This window comes from Castor canadensis, chromosome 3 (genome assembly GCF_047511655.1).
Source record: "Castor canadensis chromosome 3, mCasCan1.hap1v2, whole genome shotgun sequence".
Lineage (NCBI taxonomy): Eukaryota > Metazoa > Chordata > Mammalia > Rodentia > Castoridae > Castor > Castor canadensis.
The window spans coordinates 50,511,101-50,532,648 of record NC_133388.1 but is presented as its reverse complement, the minus strand read 5'-3'; the positions used below and the strand labels follow the sequence as shown (position 1 = coordinate 50,532,648).

Below are 21,548 nucleotides of genomic sequence, written 5' to 3'. Positions count from 1 at the left end.
CACTCAGAGTTAGACCAATGGGGAGTGAAGATATTAAGATACCAACCCCACATCTCTGGTTGGATTGAGAGGTACTCTGGCTTGGCCTGTCAACTTGCTTATTGGCCAGGAAGAAAGCTCTGAGGCTGAGAGTTACAAGTGTTGGCAATCTTCAGTACAGAGGAGGCGGATGGGACAGCAAGAAGAAAAGGGAATAAAGAACTCATCTGAAAGATGGAAATTCACTAACCTTTGGTTTCTGCTATCTTCTCCTGAACATTAAGAATTCATTTATAAGAAACTTCCACTCTCAAACTGGGGTTTTCCTACAAAAATTCAGAACCTGTTCTAATTACTGAGTTCATTATTAATTTTTGTTGTGTTATTTTCCCTCACGTATATTTCAGGTATGAATAAAGATCTTCGAGTGGAACTTGATAACATTCCACATTGAATATAGTAAAATCACAGTTGTCCTGGGTTGTTAACCAGAGGTTTCATTTCCTGGTGACTGCCTTCCGTCGCCCCTTCTTGGTTCACATGGTCATTCGGATGGCCCCCTTCTTTTTTTCAAGTGCTTAGGTTGTTTGTTTCTGTAGTCCTGGAGAGCTTTGTCTTTCATATACTCAGCTGTTGTGAATGGTTTTGTGTATCAAATCTGAGGAACTGAGTCCCCCAAGTGCCTTGTTTTCCAAGGCCAGTGGTATGAGCAAGACAACTCTGTGTATCCCATGGCTGCCGTCCAGGTCTGGGATATCACACAGTTGGGTCCATTCTTAGTGAGCTGTCACTGAGTCATAGCTTCCTCCAAAGATGGAAAGAACATGTAGCTTGAGCCGCAAAGGGGTGGGTAATTCATTGTTCTAATCATTATGTCTATAAATCATTACCATTCCCATCCCTCTGATGGGAAACTAGGCTTAAATGGAGGATCTAAAAGTGAGGAAAAGTTAAAGAAAGGGAGGAAAAAATGAAAAGGTCAAATTGGATGTCTATAAACCATTCGGTGGCTAAGATTGGTTTTTATGGATAGGGTCTTTTTGAACAACTTGAGAAATACCAGGCAAGGTCCTCCTAGTCCCTTAAGAATCTAGGGAGATTATTTTTCAGAATCAGAAATATTTGCTTTGGAAAAGTGCCTGTTTTAGAGTTTGGATTTTCCATAAGTATTTTTTATGTCTTCCCTTATTTAGTTTTTTTTATAAATATCAATGATAAGTAATTAAAAAAATCAAAAGCAACATAAACATATTCACTTACAAATATAAAAGAAAAATTAGTTCCAGGGCTGGGGGTGTGGCTCAAGAGGTAGAGCACAAGGGTGAGGCCCTGAGTTCAATCCCTAATTCTGTCTTCAGAAACAAAAATCAGTTCTTACTGGATCAAGGGGAATTAGGATATGGGTCGGGGGGTGGGGAGTGTCTGTTCTGGAGTCAGAGCTCCAGTGGGAATCAACATTCTGGGGTGTTTTTTGCTAAAATCTTGGATGGTTTGTGTTTTATTCATGAGGGAATCTGTTTCCTGTTATGATGTACTTTGTTTTTACTTAACCTACCTTATTCCAAAATTATGTTTATAAGTGGCTTAGCAGAATAGAAAAGTTGGACACAAATTTTAGTTCCTGTTATCAAAGAAGTATCTTGTAGATTACTGTTAGTATAAATCCGAGTTTTGGTTTATTAAGTTTGCTAAAGAAAATGGAAGGTAGTTACTCTCAAGTGCTTTACTGTCTGAGGGTCTTAATGGTAGTAGATTTCACCCTGTTTCCATTTTTTTCCTCCTGGAATGCATTTGTTTAACACTTAAAATTCTACTTTATGTCACTACTTATCAGGTAGAACCATGACCCTTTGATGTGTTTTTTTGGGGAAAAGATCTTGATAATAATATTAGCATACTAAAAACATTTCCCCAGCATGTTTAATTTTTAACAATGATTTATAATAAGCTAAATATAATCAGCAATGTTCAACTTTTATTTAAAATGTGAGCCACAATGTTTTAATATTGCCAAATGGCCAATTTTAATCTTCTCTCTCTCTCTCTCTCTCTAGAGGTACTGGGGATTTGAACTCAGGGCCTTAGCCTTCAAGACAGGAGAATTACCACTTAAGCCACACCCTAAGCCCATTCTTGCCTTATTTTACAGATAGGTTCTTGAGTTTTGCCCAGGGCCAGCCTTAAACTACAATCCTCCTACCTATGCCTTTCAGGTAGCTGGGATGACTGGTACAAAAATGGTCTGGAGTGATCCTTTTTTTGTAGAAGCTTTTGATAAGAACCAAAGAATAACTGATAAAAAATATTTATGGGTTTGCTTTTGTTTTTGCATTTGCAAGTATAGCAGTGGGACAGAAGGAAAGAGAGAGAAAAAGGCCGTTAGAAGGTGAGCTCTCCATGCTCGGACCAGCTCCTGGACTTGCCTAAGTTCCCGACTCATGCATATTTCCCTCTGGCAGTGCGTTGCTGTGTCTCCTCTCCAGGAACACATAATTCAAAAGTGCAATCAGTACACAAAACAACTGCTCGTCTAAACAAATGGGCACTTGAATAATTTAAAAGTTTTATAGGCTATTTTTTAAAAGAAATGCTGCCATACTTTTGCCGAGTATTCAGAGTAAATTGAATTAATTGCCAAGAAGTATTATCAAATTTTATTTGCTGCTGATGACGCAAGTTTCTGCTGAAATATTAGACTTTGACCTTTAAATCACATTTTAAAAAATTTAACCAGTTTACAAAAGAACCACTCTTAAATTTGGGTGCAGGCAAAATTTTAGTTTTCTGATAATCAACTGGTTTTGGGTGCATGACACACGAAAGGGAAGAACAGAGAGTTTTGCTCAGAACAGGCTATTGTGACCTTTTTTCTGTGGGGGTGATATGTCTTTAGGAATACAGGGTTAAGGGTACAATCCTACAAACACCATAGTGCTCACGTGAACAGTCCTGAGTTGCTTTACTGAATGTAAAACTAGGAAGTCTCCTGTTAAGCCAAGTGTTGACAGCCTGTTCAGTATACTGACATTTATATAAAGCCCAGAAAGCTGAAGAAAATCTAAGCGGATAAAAATCCGTGAAAAGAATGATGTAGTTAAAATAGAAATGTCTTTCTTAAAAATTGGCCGCTAATGTAGAGAAAAAGATCAGATTGTTGAGAGACGAGATGTTTCAGGTTGGTAACTGAACCTCTGCAGGTCGCCTGTGTCTGATGTTGTTTGGAGGTGGCTCTGAACCCTTCACAAGCCCTCCACAGCCAGAAAGTGTCCAGGGATAAAACTCACTCCAGGGGAAGACAGATGTTTTGTACTAAGTGAGAGCAATTGGCTGAATGGAATGATTGCTTTTATCTTTGCTACTGAGACTCTGGATCTGCCAAGTATATTTATGCTCCTTGGCAAAGGCTAGATTTTAATTTCTTGGCAAAACATTTGCACAGACGTCCCTTTTTACAATAGCTAGTAAAAGATCCTAGTTTGTAAACACTCATTCTACAGGGTTTAAAAGCTACAGTGCCGGATTAAATTGCCTAAGTCTCCAGAAGGGAAAGAATTCTTCACAAAAGAATGTTAAGGCAGTTAACAGGAAAAGGTCTCTTTTGCAAAGGTATTTAGTCTGGGTCCTCTCCTGGTCTTCTCAATGATTCTGAGAAATGGACTGAATTCCCCATACCACTTAAAAAAGCAGTGATACCTTCCAGCTCTCTCGGGTTTCTCATAAATTCTGGGGCATCGTGGGATCCTCTTGTGTTTGTTTCTGTCTGGAGTGAATGTGATGGTGTCATTTCAGCACTATGAAGTAAGTGAGAACACTGGACTGAGCGATTGGAGGCATCGTTAAGTGTTGCTCAGGGTACAGTTCCCTACATAGTGAGACCAGGGAGTCAGGCATAAGTGAGCTGCTGGCATGTTGCATTAAACAAAACTGTCAGAAATAAAACACCAGTTCCTGAAACTGCTGAGCTCTTGGGAAAAAGTGCGCCTACGTGGAAAAATGTTTCATGTCATCAAACACATTGCCTCCTGGCTGCCACCATGTTCCTGAAGAGGACATGTCCACAGTGAGGGTCATGCCATGCAGGTATGTGATCAGGGGCCCAGAACACAACTGTTTTCCTTGAAGGGAGAGGTGACTAGAAAGTCACCAAGTTGATTTTTTTTTGTCTTTCAAGTGCTAGGTATGAGGTATATGGTAAAATGTCATAGCCCCCTGGAATTACCTGTGACATGTACTCTCCTGAGGGCTATAGATATTCCTTAATTAAGGTTCTGTTACTGTTAACAAGCATTTATATTTTCATACTTAAAGCTCCATTTTGATAAAGAAAAACTTATTCTTTACACCCAGAAAAGCTAATTCTGCCACTTCCAGGGAGGGTGAATTTATAACTTATACAATACAGCTCTTCTGTTTGGTACTTGTGGAAAATATTAATTGATCCTGTCACTCCAATAAGCCCTCAGATTTTTCTCAGTAAGGTGTTCCAGGCAGCTATTACCCAGAGGCTTTGCATAGAAACATAAGAGGGTGTCATGGCACCCAAGAGCAATGCAGGAATGCCTCAACAAGATCACCAAGCAGTCTGTGGGGACCTCTTCTTTATCTGTTCATCTCTGTTCCTCCTTCAGCGTTTATGACAGGCAGGACACTGCCTATCTTACCGCAGGGATCATGCCCAATTCCTTCACCTGTGAATGCTCTTTTACATGGGGAAGCAGACTTTGCAGATATGATTAAGCTAAGTTCTTGAGATGGAGAGATTATTACCCAGCTGGGCCCAGTGTCATCACAAGAGTCTACAGGAGGGAGGCAAGAAGGTCAGAGTCAGAGAAGAAAGGACAAGGGAAGCAGAGGTCGGAGTGATGTGACCTAAGCCAAGGAATTTAGGCAGCCACTAGAATGTGGAGAAAGCAAGGAAATGGAATCTCCCCTATAGCTTTCAGAAAGAACACAGCTCTGCTGGCCCATTTAGGCTTCTGATCTCTAGCCCAAAAGATCTTTAATTTGCATATTTTAAGCTAGTAAATTTGTGGCAATTTGTTAAAGCAGCAATAGGAAATTGATACAGCATTCACCTCATTTGTCTCCAAAGGTGGACTTTTTCTGCCCTTCATTTCTCATAGTTCTCCCTATAGCACCCATAGTGGTGTGACAGGTACTGTCACACACAGATTCTGACTCAACTCTCTTAGTTCCATTTCCAGATTCCAGAAAGAGAATGTGACCAGGTCAGCTCTGGTCAGGGCTTTCCCCCTTGGTTCACCAAATAAAACCAGGGTGTCAGGTCATACAGTATTAAGTTTCCTGTTTTGTATGTATGTGTGCATATACATAAATACTAGTGTCTTGGTTGGTCATAGTTCTTCAGCATAAAGAATGGCTTTCTAGAGATTAATGGGTAATTGTATGCTATTTATCATTAAAGATTTTAGCAAAATTATGTCTTCTTGCAGAATTCTATTCACTGTGCTATGGTTTGAAATATCCCCCAAAGCCTCTTTGTTTAAAGGCTTGATTGCCAGCTGGTGGCACTATTGGGAGGGAGTGGAACCTTTAAGAGATAAAACCTGGCCGGTTGCGGTGGCTCACACCTGTAATCCTAGCTACTCAGGAGGCAGAGATCAGCCAGCCCGGGCAAATAGTTCATGAGACCCTCTTTTGAAAATACCTAACACAAAAAAAGGGCTGGTGGAGTGACTCAAGGGGTAGGCCCTGGTACCACCAAAAAAAAAAAAAAAAAAAAAGAAAAGAGAGAGAGAGGTAGAGAGAGATAAAACCTAATGGGAGGAAGTTAGGTCATTAGGGTATCACCTTGAAGCAAATATGAGGACCCTCACCCCATTTGTGTGTCTCTCTCTCTTTGCTTCCCAGTCACCATGAGTTTAACAGGCCTCCTGCCATGATGTACTATGCCACTACAGGCCCAAGTGACCATGGGCTGAAGTCTGTGAAAATGAACCAAAAAAACAAAGACAAACAAACCCTTTCCTCCTCTTAAGTTGATTGTGTCAAGTATTTTGTCACAGCAATAGAAAGCTAAAACACCATACTTGTGATTTCTTCATATTTAAAAAGATAAGTTTTCTTGTTCAAAATTGATTTGAAACCTTGTATTTTTGCTTCTATTTTTTTGTTGCTATTGTCTTATCGAATCATCTAAGTCTGCAGTAGGTAGGGCATGCATCTTGTTTGTTGGTTAGGTTATTTGGTGTTTGCACTATTTATAACAGATACCAACCAGGTGCTAGGCCCTATGCTAAATAAGTAGGGTAAAGTCTTAGCCCACAAGAATTTTTATATTTCAACAAGGGAGGGAAGTTACACTGTAGAAAATACTGTATAATGAGATCTGGAAAAGATCATAAATTTTATTGTGTTTTCTGCTTAAGGAGCAATTATTCTCTTTATTTGAAAATAACAGTCACCAATCCTACCAAACAGAATTCCATCTTAATGCCATATTTACTGTCATTGCAATATCTATAAATTCATAGTGATTCTTAGGAACAGAATTCTCCTTTTTATTTCATGGGTGAGGATCAAGAAATCTCAGAACAGTAAGTGAGGGCTTCTTCCAGTTAGCCCTGAATTAGGAAAGAGTGTTTATTGCTTAGAGAAAGTAGCGTGTAAGTGAAGCATTCCTGTGTCCTGAGCAGGCAGGGGATCTAAGAGAGTGATCTCAACTATGGGACTGCTGAACTGCTGAGCTGACTTCATTAATGAGTTGTCGTTTGTATATGGCCGTTTGAATGTTAGCTCAGAATATGCAGCCCGGGAAATCAATAGCAGTTCATTTGTTAAACAAGTGAGCTGTAAAAACGTTTTCCATTTGTTATCCTTCCGAAAATATGAGCTGGTGTTAGGCAAGCACCTCAAAAACAAGCAGGTTGGAAATCACTTTTTTCCTCCCCTGGTGTTTAGAATGGCAAAGGTAATCTAAAACGCTATGTTTGATACAATCTGCAATATTACGGTTTATATCAGATTTAAGTCAATAAGCAAATGAATCTAGGGTGTAGGAAAGGTATTGAACAATGTAGGAGTGGGTAAGAGTTGTTGTTCTGCTTTTATTGTTTGGTGACTTCCCCTGAAGAACAGGAAGTGTCCGTAGTCAATCACAGCACACACTGTCCTGGGCAAGCATACAACTTTCCTGCACTGTCCAGGGATCTCTGATTAGGGAGTGTCACCAAAGGAATCACTGTGTGTTCTCCTTCAAAGAAACCCAACTCAGCAACTTCCATGCATGGATTACTATCTCTCTCTTTCTCTCTCTCTCTCTCTCTCTCTCTCTCTCTCACACACACACACACACACACAATTTACACATTGATGTATGTAGTCTTTGTAGAGTCTTTTGTTTTCTAGTTTCACATTACTATTTATTTAATTTTGAAAAAATTTCATTCATAGAAAGCATTAGAAAACATATAATAAAGATATAGATACCAGGTTTTCACAATTAACAAATACTGACAATGTGTTTTATTTGGCTCATTTTTTAAGAAGTAAAAATTATACCCAACGTCCCCTTTGGTGCCACCTCATCCCATGCCCCTCCTCTCATTAACAGAGACAACCACTATCAGGATATCCTTTCCTTTCCCACAAATGTCTGCATTAACAGTTTTTGTGTTTTAAAATTCCCTACAAGTGTCAGTTTATTCTACAAAACCATTTGCAACTTGTCTTTTCCACTCAACATTGTTTTTGAGATGTGTCTACAGCAAAGCATTTAGATCCAGTTCATCTATCCATCTGTTTTCACTGATGTCTGAACAAGGGGGTCTGATAGGGTACAAAGTCTATTTTAACTTGCACTTTCCTGATTACTGATGAGGTCAAACCTATCTTCATCTTCAGGCTGTCCTATAAGTTGTCTGATTGGTCCTCAGCCCATTTTGCTTTTGTGTTACTTTTATTATTTAAAAGATTTATAGAATTCTTTTTATAATTTTGATACTATGTTTTTTTGGCTACATGGATGCCAAAGGTGTTTTTATAGTTTGTGGTTTATCTTTTTATATTATTTGTGGTGATTTCATTCTGTAGGAGTACTACATTTTGATGTATACCGTTTAGGACTCATGATTTTGGTAAAATACACATAGCATAAACTTTCCCATTAGTGAAATTTAATATTCACAATGTTGTGCAGCCATCACCTCTGACCAGTTACAGAACATTTTCCTCACTAAAAAAAGGAAGCCATGCATATTAAGCAATTGCTCTCTAGTATCCCCCAGGCCCTGGAAACCACTATTCTGCTGTCTTTATGAATTTGATGACTCTGGGTATTTCATACCAATGGAATCATGTAATATGTGGCCTTTTGTGTCTGGCATCTTTCACTAAGTGTATTTTCAAGGTTCATTTCAATTGTAGCATTTATTAGTACTTCATTTTTTTTTTAAGGAAGAAAGACTTATTTTGGCTCATGGTTTCAGAGATTTGGCCCATGCTCACTTGGCTTCATGTGGTGAGACAGGATGTCATGGTGGGCAAAGCGTAGTAGAGCAAAACTGCTCACGTAATGGTGGCCAGGAAGCAGAGAGAGAGAAAGAGAAAGGGCCAAAGTCCTAATACACCCCATGAATCCCTCCCCTAGTGACTTACTTCCTCCAAGCAGCCAGAACCTCTCAAAACAGTATCACCAGATGGGGACCAAGTGTTCATATGATCCTGTGGGGAACATTTCATATTCAAAGCATAATATCTCTGGCCCACCCAAGGACAAGTCCATTTCATAGCGCAAAATGCATTTTGTCCATCTCCAAGAGTTCTCACAGTCTTAAAAAATTCCAGCATTGTTGAAAAGTTCAAGTCCAAAGTCTCCTCTGACACTCAGTACAAACTCCGCTGTGAGCTCCTATAAAAACATGGGCAAAGTTACATACTGTGAACATATATTGGCACAGAGTGAACATTCCCATTTCAAAGGGGAGGAATAGGGGCATAGGCAGGGGGGTTGGAGCCAATTCTGAAACCCAGCAGGGTGAACATTAAATCTCATAGATTCACACCTGGCATTTGGGGCATGTGGTGGCATGATGTGAGTTCCAAGAGGCTTGTGCACTCCAGCTCCTACAGCTTTATGGATTGTAGCCCACACGGCCTTTCTTACAGGATAGCTCTACTTGTTGCCTGCAGCTTTCCTCAGCAGGCCTTTCACCACATTCTTGGCATCTCTAACTTCCTAGAACCTCCCTTGCCTCTTTGACTTTACCCTTAGAACTTCATGCATTGCCAGAGGGAGGGATTACCCTCACTTGACCTCCCAGGCCTTCCTTTGAAATCTTGGTGGAAGCTTCCATGGCCCTGTAACTCTTGCATTCTGTATGCAAAACCACCATCATGTAGATGACACCAAGGTCTGACACCACCTCAAGATATATCCAGGCTCCCTTGGACTGTGGCTGTAATGGTCTCTGAGAGCCTAGATGGCTGGATGTGAGGAAACCCTTCCTTAGGTGGCTCTGTGTGAGCAGGGAACCCTGGAACTCTTCTCAAAGCTGAAGAATACCCTTGAGTTTGTGATGGGTAGGGTTCTGCCAATTCACAAGATGACCTTTTTCATTGTCCCACATCAATGCAAAGCACTGGCTTCTTTTCAATGTACCCAGTCTCTTCAATAGTCACATTTTTCCTTGGTCCCAATTTTGTACTTCTTTTTTTGACAAACTGCATGTTTTCCAAATCTTTTTGTTCTCCTTTTTGTTCCCAATTCTCACTATTTATCTGGCTAAAAGCAGCCAGGAAAACCCATGCCACAACCTTGAAATCTCCTCTGCCAGATGAGAGTTTGTCATCTTTAAATTCAATCTCTCATAGGAGTCTCAGAGCATGGTCAAAATGTAAACAAGAGCTTTGCCACAATGTAATATGAGTGGCCTCCAGTTCAATTCCCAATAGAGTCCTAGCTCCCATCTCAAGCCTCATGAGCACAGTCTGCATTCTGTTCACATTCTCATTGCCATGATTCCTTCCCATGGCTGAAAATTTTGGAGCATGTGCAAATACCAGGTTTTAAAATTCATTCATCACTTAACCTACATTTAGGATGTTTTACCTTTTTGGCTATTGTGAATGTGTTGCTATGAGTGTTGGCATTAGTGTGTGTCTTTGAGTCCCTGTTTTCACTTTTGGGGTGGAAATGCCAGATCCCGTGTCAGTTTTGGTCTTCTACAGTAGTTACCCCATTTTGCATTCTTATCAGCAATGTGAAGGTTCTGATTTTGCTACATCCTTACTTGTCTATTTCAAAATGTTATGGTCATTCTCGGAGTGACATCTCATGTGGCTTTCATCTTGTTGGCCATTATTTTTTCTTTAGAGGCATATCTGTCAAGTCTCTTACCACTTTTATTTTTTTTAAAGAGTCTTCATACCCAGTTTTTTTTTTTTAATTGAGATGGGACCTCATGAACTTTTTTTTTTTTTTTTTGCCCAGGATGGCCTAGAACTATGATTCTCCCAGTTTTAGTTTCTCAAAGTAGCTAGGATTACAGGTGTGAGCTGCTGGCACTTGGCTTTCACATTCTTGATGGTGTTTTTTGGTGGGGGAGGAGGGTGAAGCACTGGGGTTTAAACTCAGGGCCTTGTGCTTGCTAGGCAAGCATTCCACCACTTGAGTCATGCTTCTAGTTCTTTTTTTTTCTTTTATTATTCCTATGTGCATACAAGGCTTGGGTCATTTCTCCCCCCTGCTTACCACCCCCTCCCTTACCACCCACTCCCCCCCTCCCTCTTCCCCCCCCTCAATACCCAGCAGAAACTATTTTGCCCTTATTTCTAATTTTGTTGTAGAGAGAGTATAAGCCATAATAGGAAGGAACAAGGGTTTTTGCTGGTTGAGATAAGGATAGCTATACAGGGCATTGACTCACATTGATTTCCTGTGCGTGGGTGTTACCTTCTAGGTTAATTCTTTTTGATCTAACCTTTTCTCTAGTACCTGTTCCCCTTTTCCTATTGGCCTCAGTTGCTTTAAGGTATCTGCTTTAGTTTCTCTGCATTGAGGGCAACAAATGCTAGCTAATTTTTTAGGTGTCTTACCTATCCTCACCCCTCCCTTGTGTGCTCTCGCTTTTATCATGTGCTCAAAGTCCAATCCCCTTGTTGTGTTTGCCCTTGATCTAATGTCCACATATGAGGGAGAACATACGATTTTTGGTCTTTTGGGCCAGGCTAGTTCTTTTTGCTTTAGTTTATTTTTCAGATAGGATCTCACATTTTTTGCCTGGGGCCTGTCTTGGACCTTGATCCTCCTACCTACGCCTCCCATCTAACTAGAATTACAGGCATGTACCATCACATCCAGCTTGTTTTCTGAAATAGGGTTTTGCTAACTTTTTGCCTGGCAGGTCTTGAACTGCAGTTCTCCCATCTCTACTTTTCATGTAGATGGGATTACAGGTGTGCACAGCCACACCCTGCTTAATAGTGGGTTTTGATACACAAAAGTTTTAAACTTCGATGAAGTTAATTTTATCTATTTTTTTCTTTTGTTGCTTACACTTTTGATGTTATATCTAAGAAATGATTGTCAAACCCCGGGTCACAAAGACTTACCCCTATTTTTTCTTAAGATTTTTTTATGGCTTTAGTTCTTATATTTAGGTTTTTAGTTTATTTTGCATTAATTTTTGTATAATTATACTTACAGATTTGTAGACGTTCTTTTCATATTATCAACACTAATATTTTTTGGCTACACGGATTGCAAAGAGCTTTTAGAGTTTGTGGCTTGTCTTGTTACTTCATGCATGGTGTCTTTTATTGTGGAGGAGTATTGCATTTTTACATATACAATTTATCACTTCAGCTTTTTGGGGTTTGTTTAAAAAATCTTTCTCATTTGAGGTCACAAGATTATTTGTATACATTTTATATTTTCCTCAGTTTAGGTCTACATGACTTGTCTGGAATTTATTTTTTTATTTATGGTGAAGCAGAGATCTAATTACTTTTTTTCTACATAGGCAACTAAGTTTCTCAGCAAAATTTATTGGCTTTTCCCTCCTAATTTGCAAAACTGTCTCTGTCATATACCCAGTTCCTGATATGGTTGCCTTGTCCTAGACTCTGTGTTTATACTTCAGCCAGTACCACACAATTTTAATTACTGTCTAGTATTATCTAGTATGCAAGGTCTCTCTCCTAATTCTGCAAAATTGCCTTGGGATGGTAGATGGAGTAATGTCCCTCTCCACAAAGTTCCACGTCCTAATCACTAAAAGCTTTTTGCTTTACATGGTAAGAGGGACTTGCAGATACAATTAAGGATCTCAAGGTACCAGATTCTTTAGGTGAATTCAATGTAATTAGAAAGATTCTTCTAAGAAGGAAGCAGAGGGTCAGAGTTAGACAAGGAGATGGAATGATAGAATCAGAGGCCAGTGTGATGTGGCCATGATACAAGGGATGCCAGCAGCCTCTACAAGTGGGCAAAGCATGGTATGAATTTCCCCTTAAGGCTCCAGAAGGAATGTGGCCTGGCGGGCACCTCCGTCTTAGCACTGTAAGATAATAAATCAGTGTTAAGTCACTAAATTTTTGGCAATTTGTTAGTTTTTAAGAAACTAGCATACTTGGTTATTCTCACTCTTTACTCTTCCATATGAATTTAGAAAATTTTTCTCAAGTTACACACACATATACATACCATCCACAAAAAAGTTTGCTCTGAATTTATAGATAAATTTGCTGAGAATTGATATTTATACATTATTGAGCCTTCCCATCCATGAATGTAATATATCTGTACATTTAGTCAGTCTTCTATGTCTTTCAAAAAAAGTATTATAATTTGTTCCATAACAATTTATTGTGAGGTACTCTGTAGTTTTTCTTGTTCATAGAATAAAACTTTTTTTTGGTGAAACTGGGGTTTGAACTCAGAGCTTTATGCTTGCAAAGCTTGCTTGAGCCATACCTCCAGTCCATTTTCCTCTGGTTATTTTGGAGACAGGGTCTCGCAAACTATTTGCCTGGTCTGGCCTTTGACCTCAATTCTGCTGATCTCAGCCCCCAAGTAGCTAGAATCACAGGCATAAGCCACCAGCACCCAGTGGAATACAACTTTTAAAAATAATATTTCCTCATTTGTCATTGTTTGTGTGTAGGAATGTGATAAGCTTTTCTAAGTTGATCTTCTTTAAAGCAAACTTGCCAAACTTTATTTAAAAAATTCAAATAATTTGTCTGAAGTGCCCATTGGATTTTCCATGGAGACAATCACTATTTACAAACAACACGTCTTCCTTTTTAATTCTTGTACTTGTTTCTGTTCCTTGTCCAACTGCCTTGGTCTTCAGACCAGTAACATAGGATGGTGATAGTATTTCCTTCCTTTCTGGTCAACTTCATAGTTATATACATTTTTGTCTTGTTTTTTTCCCCTATTTTAAATAAAGAAACAACCTTTACTATTTTGGGTACAACTTCTCCAAACCATAGAGACCAGCTACTTTTTTACCCTGTCAATTCTATAGAGATCTTTCTAGAATGATTTCCATCTTTGTATCATTTGTTTTCCTTGGCCTAAAAGACAGCCTTCTTTGGAAAGTTGTTAGGTTCACCCTTATAAACCTTGCTTATGGTTAAAGCTAAAAATATCCCTCAAGGGAGCAATAAGCCAAATAAATCTCAAAAACAGGGCTATCTTCTTCTAAGATCTCTTCATCACATGTAGGCTCGCATCTAGGATATGTTTTGTCAGGCTTTCACCAACTCCTCGAGGATGCAAAGGACTTGCAGATGACCTGGGCATTCACCTGGAGCGGCCAGGGTAAAAATAAGATGAAGGAGGAAATGCAGCTCCTACTGGATGCATAATGGGCCAGGCTGCTGTTCTAAGGAGACTCTGTGGCCCAGCCACTGTCTTTTCCTGCCAAAAAGGACAGCCAGCAAATGCAGACAACAAACACAAGCTACAGTGGTGCCTGACCTAACAGTGACATTGTGGGCTTACGCATGCCTGCTGCTTCACTTCTGCCTTCCAAAACTGGCAGAACTTTCTCTTGTGGTCAACCTGAACCGGAACCTTGCAGAGGGAGTTCTGGGAAAATAATTGGGGCTCAACCACACTCACACACACACAAAAAGCCACAACAATTATTTTCTTGCTAGATAGAAAGTATCGTATATGTATCATACCATCTTGACTGTATTCGGAATACCTTCATTGGTCTTATTAAACATTTTTGATAGAAGTCTATTAAGATTTCATTTTTCTAACATTGGACACTGTCCATCAAGTTTTCCAGAGTCATTCATATTTGGAAGTTGAGCTTTTTTTTCCTTTTCTTATTAAGATAACAAATGTCTACCTTATCATCAAAACAAAGGATAGGCAGGGTGGTATTTTCATTTTTGTTTACATATATAATTATATGTGATTATTGTGTTGCATATGTGATTTACCATTGTGACTTTTCTCAAATTCTTTCCGAAAGTACAGGGGATCTAAAAAAATAAAGCCAAAAGACTACTTGATTTTCATAGGACTTTCCAAACAAAGTCTAAAGACTCCTTTTTATCTATAATTGAATTTCTATACAAAAGTCCTCCTAGTGAATATTTCTATTTACTGACGCTTGAAAATAAAATATGCAATCGTAATGATTACTTCAAAATCAATGTATGGATTCTTTTTTTTTTTTTTTTTGTGGTACTGATGTTTGAAGTCAGAGCCTACTCCTTGAGGTGTAAGCTATTTTGTGATGGGTTTTTCATGATAGGGTCTCACGGACTATATGCCCGGGCTGGCTTCAAACCGTGATCCTCCTGATCTCTGCCTCCTGAGTAGCTAGGATTGCAGGCATGAGCCAATATCATCTGGCTAAAGTACAGCTTCTTTTAAGTGTGCATTTGCTCATTTTTTCTTTTGTTTTTGTTTTAGCCAAAGCTAGATGCCCATGTTGGTCCTGATTCTTGGTTAATAATTCCTCGCTCAGGATTGGAAGTGCAACTCAATAGTTCAACACTTGCCTCCAATGTGTGAGGCCCTGGGTTACATCCCCAGCAAAGCAAAAACAAAACAAAGCAAAAAAGTAAACAAGAATTCTTCACTTGAATAGTCTGAATATTAGATGAAACTTTTAGATGAAGATTTAAACTGGGAGCCTACTAAAAGCTTTTTATATATAGTATCTGGCCTGGTTTTTCATTATGTTACTATTTTGAGATGTTAATCTGAATTCTTAGGAAACTTCAAACTGCAGCCCAGGGTACTGATTTTTGGCTTAAGAACTGCAAATGCTTATCAGATGTCAGTTTTATTTTGCCTGGAGAAAAGTTCAAGTAAAATGATGGATTTAAGTATAACACCATTTTTCTAAGATATAATTTATACTCTGAAAATCTTCCTGGAATATATAATTTTGTGACTGGCCAAGTTAGGCTTCTCATTTAAGGTTCTTGCTGAGTTAAGATAATAGAATAAGTTCACAGAGATACATCTGACTGAAGCATGTTTTGCTTTTTGCTTTTTCTTAAAAGTTTGGGTGCTATCTGTAAGATTATCTGTAAGGGGAAAAACAACTAGTTTGAGGTTTATTTTTCTATCTATGTTTAATTTCTCTTGTAGATTTAAATCATGGTACAATTGCACAGGTATTGATGAGATGCATATTATATTATCATAATTGGAATCTGAGAATATGGGGTTGATATGGAATGGGGGGGATTCTTTTCAGAAAATTAAAACATTTTAAAGATATGCCTGCAGGGGAGCATGTAGGTGCTGGGTTAATTTTACTTGCTCCAGCCAGTTTTAGCAAAGGTTACAAATATATTATTGATCAGGATGTTGAATTAGTTTGATTTTCAATATGATCATGGTGGTGATGCGGCAGGGATTGCAAGAGATGAAACCAGAGAATAAGCTGACCCAGCCCGCACTTGATGTCCACCAAGGAGCCTGGGGATGGTAGGGAACTGATGATTTGGGAATGCATAGGTTTCTAAGCAGCAGTCATAGGTTCTACCGCCTATGTTCTCTAGGTGCAAGGCTATAGAGTGAAGTCCTATTGTTAGAAACCTATCGATGAAGAAAAAGTCATGAAAATCAATGGAAAAGAAATAACACAGAAATATATGCTCTTGCAAGTGTGTATCAAGGGCTTTGTAGTGGAGGTGACTTTGAGGGATCTTTTTTTTTTTTTTGTCTTTTTTTGCATTAACTATGTAGAAGTTATCTGCTTTTGCTTGTAAATCTCCCTGTAATGATGTGGCAATATTTCATTTTCCCAGGGACCTTTGGCCTTGATTAAAAATTAAGGTCATTTGTCTCTAGACTACCAGCTGACAGTTAGATCCATTTATTTGTTCACTCAATATTTGTTGAACACCTAGTATTTGAGGTAGTGTTCTATTAGTAAACAAAAAAAGACAGACTCTGCCATCAGGGAAGAGAAAGACAATAAACACACATTCACAGACACACACACTAATGCCAGGTGGTGAGAAGGGTGATAAGAGGTGTAAGAAAATAACCAGACTGAGGGGAAGGGGAAGGGGAAGGGGAAGGGGAAGAATGGGATATTTTGTAGACAGCTACTACATGGGTTACTAGATGGTTGGGACTGGTCACTACATCTTTGGGGAGTTCTTACTGTGACCAGAGATGTAAATTCAACCAGCTGTATCACCTCTGACTATAGGGCCTCAGAGCCTCAAGTCAACTTCAAACCTGTTAGTGACATCTGTCACTAGAGACTTGCTAGACGAACACAAACATGATATGATGGTAGTAGGCCAGGTTGTTGTTGGTGCTGGTGTTGGTTTTGGGGGTATCAGTATTGATGTTCATGATGTTGGTGGTATTGCTGTTAGTGTTAGTGATGGTGGTCGTGGTGGTATTGGTGCTCAAGGTGATGAGAGTGGTGGTGTTAGTGGTATACTGTTTGTATCGGTGGTGTTGATATTGGTGTTGGTGTTATTGTGAGTGTTGGTGTTGATATTGGTGGTGTTGGTAGTGATATATGTGTGTGGCTTTCGTGATAAGAAAGGTTTAAACAGCAGAGCATTAGAAATTAATACACTGTCGATATAGGATCCTAAAAACAAACAAATTTTCATTTTAAAATACCAGCAATAAAATTAATAGCAGTTATTTTTAAATTCTCTTATTTGTGCTAGATATTCCTTTAAGAATTTTATAAGATGAATCATTTGATTCTTTTTTTGTTGTTGCTTGTTTTTGTTGGTACTGGGATTCGAACTGAGGGCCTCATACTTAAGTCATGCCCCCAGCTCCATTTGATTTTTTTGGAAATCCAGTGAGGTGAGTAACCATTATTCTCATGAGTAGATGAAAAAGAAGGCTTGGAAAGTCTAAGTGACTTTCTCAAGGTTGCACAGTAATAGTAATAACAATATCAGAGCAAGATTTGATGTTGTCTGTCCAACTCCAAAGCTTAACCTTTCTACCAAACAGCATGCTCTCCTGCCTCCAAGGGTGATGCCCCTGGCAGCCCCAGGGAGAATGTGCTAGAGAGGATGTTAGAGCTGAAAAGAGTAAGGCAATATTTCTGATCCATTTCCTGACACTTTACTCCCTGTCCTGGGTGTGCTGCAGGCACATGGTCTCCAGAGTATACACGATCCTTCTATGCTTACAAGCATAGATTTATGATTGAGAAAGAAAGTGAACAAGTAGATTAACTTGCTAGTAATGGAAATTTCATTATGGAAAAAGTCTTATGTAAATTCATCTTCAAGAATAATAAATCTTGTCAGGTGTGATGGTGCATGCCTGTTATCCCAGCACTGGGAGTCTAAGGCAGGAGGATTATAAGTTCAAAACCTGCCTGGGCTATAAGGAAAGACCCTGTTTGAAAAAAATATATCGGTGTAATTTAAAGCCTTCTTGCACCTATGGAGGGCAAACTTAATAGTAAGTGTGTTCAACTATAGCTATCCCATGGTTAAGAAAAAAACTCATAGTTCTAAGGCTCTGCAGAATCCCATAAACTCAAATATCATATAAAGGGCTGGACCACTAATGGGTAAATGAGAATTTTCTATAGGTTCGGATTATTTTGTCATATAATACCTAAGATTTTTATTAAGTCAGTGCCAAAAAATCCCCACATTTTTTTCGAACCTACCCCACATAAGTTTAAATATCAGTTCATAGTTGTAAATTTACTTGGTTTATTTTCTCTACTGGAGCAGGATGGTCAGTAAACAGATTCTTTCAGCCAAACCTTTATTATCATAATGCTCAGCCTGACTGATTGGTGAATAGGTTAGTTAGACTAAAACAATAGTTCTTATCAAGAACAGCTTTATGAGGCACGTCCTTCTTCAGCGAGTAAGTGCTCTATCACGGTATTTAGTTTTGTTTTCCATTTCATATATGCTCAGTGACTTACAACTCAAAAACAAAACATTTGATGCAAAACTAATCAGAGATGCTGGTGGCTCACACCTGTAATCCTAGCTACTTGGCCAGCCTGGGCAGTAGTTTATGACACCCATCTCCAAAATAACCAGAGCAAAATGGACTGGAAGTGTGGCTCAAGCTGTAGAGCACTTGCTTTGTAAGTGCAAAGTCCTAAGTTCAAACTCCAGTCCTACCAAAACTAATCAGAGTGATAGAAATTATTGTGCTTGTAGTTTAATTTCTCCCTATCTACAAAAAAAGCATGGACTTTTTTATTTTGTTTTCTTTCTCACAGAAGGTGTGCATTCTGTTTTATTTTTTAATTTTTTGAATGTTGAAACTATTAGAAACATTAGAAACACAGGACATATAACTTTTTTGCCCTGAATTATTTTAGATTAGGTTCTGAGCCTGAGGTATCATCATCATCAGATAATTCAATATTTTTCCTAAGGACATTAGGAAAAATAAAAACACACCATAATAACCCAAGTCAGGACATTAATGCGGACACATTAATTACCATCACCTAGTCCTCAAAACTCGCCTAAATTTTGCTAGTTGTCCCAATAATGTCCGTTACAGCAACAGGATCTAGTTTATAACTACTTGTTGCCTCTACTTGCCCTGACCCTTTAGTGTCCTTCAGTCTGGAACAGTTCCTCACTCTTTCCATGACTTCCATGACCTAGAATCTTTCAAAGATCACAGGCCAGTCATTTTGCAGAAAATTCTTCAATATTGGTTTGTCTGGTGTTTCCTTATGATTAGGTTCAGGTTATGAATCTTGGAGAGAAAGGAATCTCACAAAGCCAGGCATGGTAGTAAACGCCTGTAATTCCAGCTACTTGGCAAGCAGAGGCAGAAGGACTACCAGCCTGAATCCAACCCAGAGAAAGTTAATGGGATCCTATCTCAAAACCAAAAAAGGGCTAGGGGTGTGGCTTAAGTGGTAGAGCAGTCACCTAGCATGGGGAAGGAAGGAAGGAAGGGAGGGAGGGAGGGAAGGAAGGAGAGGAAGTGACACAATCTTCTGGCTCATAATTTAAGTTGGTTCCATCACTGATGATATTTATGTTGATCCCCTGATTAAATTAGGACCTCTCAGGGCTTTTCAATGTAAAGTTACTCTTTCCCTTTTTCGTTAATTATTTTATTGGGAAGTAATTTGAAACTGAATAAATATCCTGCTCCTCATTAAACTTTTGTTTTTCAAATTTCTTTTTATCTGTGTGGGATCTTGCTTTCTATTTGATGTAATGAGTCATAATCTGTTATAATACATTTTGATGTTCAAATTATCCCCAGTTTGGTCAGTGTATCCTTTCAAGGTGGCATCTATGTTCTTGTGATGTGGCCTCTTCATTCTTTGAGGAGGTCCTATTTTCCTGCACAGTAAGATAATCTAAACTTGTTTTACTCATTCCATCCTCGGGCCTGGAACCAGCCATTTCTATAAGAATTCCTGGCTCCTTTTTGAGGAAAATGGTTTGTAGAGGGGAAAATGGGTACAAAAGAAGTGCTCAGTGCTGTTGGACGGGGAAGAGGTTCTCTCAGTGAACACAGCTAGAGAAAACACACATAGTTATTTCTGAATTTATCTATATATTGAAAAATATGAGTTCATACCAATACCCCAATTCCAATCCAATACCACCGAGTTCATCCTAGTTTTCTATTTTCACTTTTTCTAACAGTGGCAACTCTGATTTCCATTGTCCTTAATATACTTATTTGTTTGATAAATCCCGTGTGTGGCCAGTTTCTCATCCCTGCCATCACTCCTCCTCATGCTTTCAGTCCCCAATCTGAGCCCCTGACTACTCCACGTGACGTCATCCTCCAGCTATTTGGGTCATGATAGCCTGTGATAGGAGGTCCCAGAAGTGTATGCCTTTCACCCTGCTTAGGCCTTTCAACCTTTGGCCGTCCCCTTGCAAGGATGCCCTGCTCTCCCACTCAGGCAAGACCTTATCATTTGAAACAGCTTTTTTAAGACTGACGCCACAGGATAATTGTGTTTCCCCACTTAGTATTTCTTGGCAACCATTGTATTGCACTACTACTTCGTGAAGAACTTTGCAGAAGGAAGGTAGGAGTCTGCCTGTCCACCTTCCTTAGTTTTCCAAACTGGCACGGCACAGAAAGATGTGAACATGAGCTGGTGTTTCCTCTTGGAGTGGGCGGCCAACTTCCCCCATCACCGTAACAGGTAGTGCAGAGAATAAAAGTGTCTACTTTATACTTAGACATGCTCTTCTTTGAACAGAATGCCTCCTCGCACATGGAGATTTGTTTTTACAGGTCAGAGAGTAACACTGCAGTATGCAGCCCATAAGGTTCTGGTTCTGGTGTCTTTTGTGCTCAAGTAACGTGAGGACATTTATTTTAAAAAACATACAAAGTTAACATAGGATTTCCAGAAGTTGAAGGCGTTGGGGCTTGTTCTTCTGAACTCTTCCCACTGTGGACATACTGAGAAACTCTCTAAGAGCTAAAAGACAGTCTCAGCTATGTTTTCTAAGGTCTGATTGGGCAGCTGTTGCAATTTTTAAATGTTTGTCATAACATATCAAGCACACCTTTAGGACTGAGATGAGTATTAGCTGGTGAACTAAAAATGAGCTTGGTGATTAAGAGCAGGGGGTCCCATTTCCAAGGGACCTTCCATTCTCTGGGTTAGGGCACTAACCACATCATCTCAAGAGTCAACTTAATGACACGAAAGACCAGATTCAGCTGACTAGCCCATAGCCTCCCTCTGCTAATATACAGAGAATCCAAGAACTGATATGCAAGAGAAAAGCCAAATGACTTTGTGAATTCAGGCTGGCAAAATCAACACCATAATCATAGAAGTGATGACCTTAGTGACCAACTCATGTCACCCCTGTATGCCCAACTTTCCTCTACATAAGGTGCAATACCATTGCTTCTTTCATCTGCTGAAGGTTGTACAGGTACGATGTCATTTCTAAGAAAGCTTTGTAATCTCCAGTTGTATTTGGAGAAATACAATGTCAGGGCCTGATGTATCAAAGCTCAGTACTGGAATGACTGGTTTAGATATCTTAGTGTTTAGTTCTGGCCCAGCTCATTTAAATGGGCATTGATAACTCGGATAAGATCTGGAAGAAGCCACCAAAGGGTGAGGCATCTTGTGCCCTATCATCTGTCT

General features: G+C 39.2%; 1 protein-coding gene across 1 annotated transcript in view; it reads right to left on the bottom strand.

Annotated features, from left to right (window-relative positions):
- Positions 1-7,273: 7,273 nt before the first annotated feature.
- Positions 7,274-21,548, bottom strand: part of Ptger2 (prostaglandin E receptor 2) — a 31,516-nt gene continuing 17,241 nt past the window's right edge. The window contains exon 3 of the mRNA XM_074067944.1: positions 7,274-8,848. Coding sequence (XP_073924045.1) covers positions 8,771-8,848 — 78 coding nt within the window. The 3' untranslated portion in view covers positions 7,274-8,770. The remainder of the gene's footprint in view (positions 8,849-21,548) is intronic.